The sequence below is a fragment of the Terrapene carolina genome, unplaced genomic scaffold (assembly GCF_002925995.2).
Source record: "Terrapene carolina triunguis isolate 2854851 unplaced genomic scaffold, T_m_triunguis-2.0 Scaffold33788, whole genome shotgun sequence".
Classification (NCBI taxonomy): domain Eukaryota; kingdom Metazoa; phylum Chordata; order Testudines; family Emydidae; genus Terrapene; species Terrapene triunguis.
In genome coordinates, this window is record NW_020698139.1 from 12,122 (window position 1) to 15,976 (window position 3,855).

The 3,855-nt window shown below is 47.6% G+C and overlaps 3 protein-coding genes across 3 annotated transcripts in view; 1 reads left to right on the top strand and 2 right to left on the bottom strand.

Moving 5' to 3' along the window:
• Nucleotides 1-263, top strand: part of LOC113409542 (histone H1-like) — a 680-nt gene extending 417 nt beyond the window's left edge. Inside the window, exon 2 of the mRNA XM_026663578.1 lies at nt 180-263. Coding sequence (XP_026519363.1) covers nt 180-263 — 84 coding nt within the window. The remainder of the gene's footprint in view (nt 1-179) is intronic.
• An 896-nt stretch (nt 264-1,159) lies between these two features.
• Nucleotides 1,160-1,589, bottom strand: LOC113409543 (histone H3). Its single transcript, XM_026663579.1, has one exon. It carries the CDS (start codon nt 1,568-1,570, stop codon nt 1,160-1,162), a length of 411 nt encoding a protein of 136 aa, XP_026519364.1. The 5' UTR covers nt 1,571-1,589.
• A 1,225-nt stretch (nt 1,590-2,814) lies between these two features.
• LOC113409541 (histone H4) lies at nt 2,815-3,245 on the bottom strand. Its single transcript, XM_026663577.2, has one exon. It carries the CDS (start codon nt 3,227-3,229, stop codon nt 2,918-2,920), a length of 312 nt encoding a protein of 103 aa, XP_026519362.1. The 5' UTR covers nt 3,230-3,245; the 3' UTR covers nt 2,815-2,917.
• Between the last annotated feature and the right edge of the window lie 610 nt (nt 3,246-3,855).

Here is a 3,855-nt window from a genome sequence, read left to right on the forward strand (position 1 = left end):
GGGTGTTACAGCTCCTTTCAGCGTGAAGGTAGTGGGTTTTAAAAGAGCCTTTGGGACGTTTGGAAGTTGCAGAAGAGAGCTGAACTGAGCAGCCTGTAAACCCTTTCACCACGGATACGCCGGCGTAACTGGATGTCCTTGGGCAGGAGGTGACTCTCTTTTGCGTGACTGGCACACAGGTTAAAGTTAGTATTTTCAAAGAGCCCACCAATTCGCTGGCCTCCTATCGGTCCATAACGGCCGAGCTCTGGAAGCACAGATAGAAAGCGGTCGCCACAAGCTGGGTAGTCAATGTCATCCCTGCTCTCTCTCTTACTGCTGAACAACCATCACGCACACAAATCCCCGGAGATAAAGGGGCGGGATAATAGTTAACCCACAGAATGGGCTGAAACCCCTCTCGATCCTCGTATTTTGTGTTTTAATTTGCTGCTAGTTAGCTGGCGGCACAACTAACCTTCAGTAATTCTTCCCTCTGACTGTGGGGGCACTGCGCCCTCATGAGGGATCTAATTTCCTTCAGTCCTTCCCTATATAGATGAAAGACTGGAGTTCTTAAATAGTAATTACTTGCAATAAATGAAAGGATTAAATTTGTCTCGTTTCATCCTGATACATCTTCGAGCAAAAGAATCTATCTGGCTTAATATGCGGCGTTAAGGAGGATAACAGGACACAAGAATATCGCTTTCCTTGTCTCCCATCCCTCTTCGAAAAAGATCGCATGTGTGTTCCGTTTCCAATTAGATTGACTTGATTTTACAAAGGGGTTGTTCAAACCTCCTGCTTATCATTCCCATACCCTACCCCAAAATAACCCATTGGTGGCTTGTTTACAGGTTCTTCGAATTGCAAAGGGTATTTGTATGAAATATTTCTAAAGTTTGTCAGATAATCACCTCAAAGTGGGAAAGGAACTTGAAGCTAAAGTTTTAAATAGCAACTTTATATTTGAGTTTTCCTTTAGAAGTTAACAGGGAATACGTGCATTTTACAGGATTGGAAAACGCCACTCATTACATTAGAAAGCAGCTTACCTACAATAGTGTACCATCTCAGAACAACACTTAAATTATAGGCATGCTACAACTCCTTTAAGTGTAAATGTAGTGGCTCTTAAAAGAGCCTTTGGGTCATTTGGAAGATGGCTAAGCAGCTTTTAAGCTCTCTCGCCACGGATACGCCGGGCTAACTGGATGTCCTTGGGCATGATGGTGACTCTCTTGGCGTGAATAGCACACAGGTTAGTGTCTTCAAAGAGCCCCACCAAGTAGGCTTCGCTGGCCTCCTGCAGGGCCATAACGGCCGAACTCTGGAAGCGCAAGTCGGTCTTGAAGTCCTGGGCGATTTCACGGACCAGGCGCTGGAAGGGCAGCTTGCGGATGAGCAGCTCAGTAGATTTCTGGTAGCGGCGGATCTCTCGCAGGGCCACAGTGCCGGGCCGGTAGCGATGAGGCTTCTTCACTCCCCCAGTCGCAGGCGCGCTCTTCCGGGCAGCTTTAGTGGCCAACTGCTTACGGGGGGCTTTGCCACCGGTGGATTTACGGGCGGTCTGCTTGGTCCTGGCCATTCTCAGCAACCCTCGCTCCCAACTCGGAGACAAACAGCACAAAAGAACAAAGTAAGGCAGAGCCCCTCGGCTCCGGCGGTATATATAGCCCAAGCCTCCTTTCTGATTGGTTGTTGACATGGAGCCAGCTATCATTGGACAATTTGAACATTTGAAAAGCCCGCGCTTGTGCAGCCAGCCATCCGACCCGCCCTTCCCTACCGCCAGTGTCGCTCCGACAAGATTCGCGCAAACCGGCTTTCAACGGTCAGGTCACTAAACCCGCGCTCTCTGGATGTCCCCATAATCCGTTTCTTGCGGTCCCTCTCTCTGAAACTCCGCCGCCCCTCCCCCACTTTCTATCTCATCTCTCTCTCTCTCATTTAAATCGGTGACTCGTCGTCTCATTATTTCACTTCCAAACGGGCCAAATCTCTGATACCGAACATTATTCCCGCTTCTTCGCTGTACTGTATCTTACATACGAACAACCTGAACGAGCACGAATCCCCGGAAGAGAACACTGAAACAACAGGATGTGTCGACTGCATAGGAAGTCTCTTCGTCTGCTAATTATAGGCTTTTAGAAGGTGACAGTGTCCTACGATTCTTCCTCTCGGACTGAGAAGCGCTGCCTCCTTATGAAGGAAGGACCTCTTTACTCCCCTTCAGTCCTGCCTTAAGCTTCAGAGGAGACCACGTATCAGCTGTAATTCTTAAAGACATCTTCTCATACCCCCCCCCCCATGTCGTCTCTACAAAAATGGAAAAGCGTGTATGAAATAAGGGACCTGGTGGAACAGAGCGGGAAATAAATCTCTTTTGCTTTCCCCAAATGGGGGGCGGGGGGGGGGGAGAGAGAAGAAACGGACGCTAGTGTTTTTAGTCAGTCAGAGTGGACTTTACTGTATTTTAGCCATCAATTGTTTGTCGTGACGTTTGCAGGACTATCAGGACGCGGATAAGGCAGCAAAAAGGTCTTCCCGAGAAACCCAAGCTGTTCTTCCTCTCGTTACCCAGAAAGCTGACGAAACAGATTTTGGAAAAGAAGAAAAAAAAGTCGTCCGTAACCTTTTAACCACAGGGTTTAATCATTCCCCCCCCGCCCCCAGTAAAAGAGCATTAATACTTCTCATCTCACGTGATGTACGATTTAGGTCAAGTGAGAAAATAGAATACCCCCCAAACTTAAAGTACGCTTAATTTCACACACACACACACACACACACACACACACACACACACACACACACAGAGCGGTTTCAGAAACAGACCACTAGCACTTAAGCTCTCATTGTGAAAGTGTGGGTGGCTCTTAAAAGAGCCTTTGTTTTTGAAGATGTTTCAACTTTAAAGCGGGATGAAAACTTAGCCCCCGAATCCGTAGAGAGTGCGACCCTGGCGTTTCAGAGCGTACACCACGTCCATGGCTGTCACAGTCTTTCGCTTGGCATGTTCAGTGTAAGTGACAGCGTCGCGGATCACGTTCTCTAGAAATACTTTCAGTACGCCTCGGGTTTCTTCATATATCAATCCAGAAATACGCTTTACACCACCACGGCGCGCCAAACGACGAATAGCCGGTTTCGTAATACCTTGGATGTTATCACGAAGCACCTTCCGATGGCGCTTAGCACCCCCTTTTCCCAAACCCTTACCACCTTTGCCACGACCAGACATGATGCTAAGACCTGCGAAACGCTCTGCTTAGAAAATCAGAATAAGTAGGCTGTGTTAGCTCATTGTGCTCGCTGTATATTGTCTGGGTGCCGACCTGTTTGAGAACTGTCAAAGAAAGGGGTGGAGCCTTGGCCCTGTTTTCCACCGCACCCCACCTCCTCCGGTTGCAGCTGCCTGCATGAGGCGTGCTTTAGAAGAAAAGAGGCGGGTTATTGAGTTTGCTGTCCGCCCCTCCCCTTCTCTTCTCTTCCCGCCCACCCTGCTCTAGTTACATTCCCCGAGATTTGATTTAAAGAAGGAAGATAAAATAGATAGATTCGTTTGTAATACTGAGACACACTGTCCAAATTAGATGATCACAATGATCCCTTCTGGCCTTGGAATCTCTGAAAAAGTCATGCTTTCAGTAGTTAGGATTGCAATGCAACCCCGCGGTTTCAGGCAATATCGTCCGTCTCTGTGAATTGTGTAAAATAAGAGCCACTTTCCAACTGAATTTTTTATTTGTCCTTAGCTTATAATCTTCCTTTCTGGAGGGTCTTCCATCAAGAGGTCTTCCTATTTGTGGCCATTTTTTCAAACCCTCCCCTGATTTTCAAGCATTTACAGACGGCATCAAAAACTGA

Excerpts from the sequence above, each read along its gene's own strand:
- LOC113409543 (XM_026663579.1), bottom strand. The coding sequence starts at position 1,570 with ATGGCCAGGACCAAGCAGACCGCCCGTAAATCCACCGGTGGCAAAGCC.
- LOC113409541 (XM_026663577.2), bottom strand. The coding sequence starts at position 3,229 with ATGTCTGGTCGTGGCAAAGGTGGTAAGGGTTTGGGAAAAGGGGGTGCT.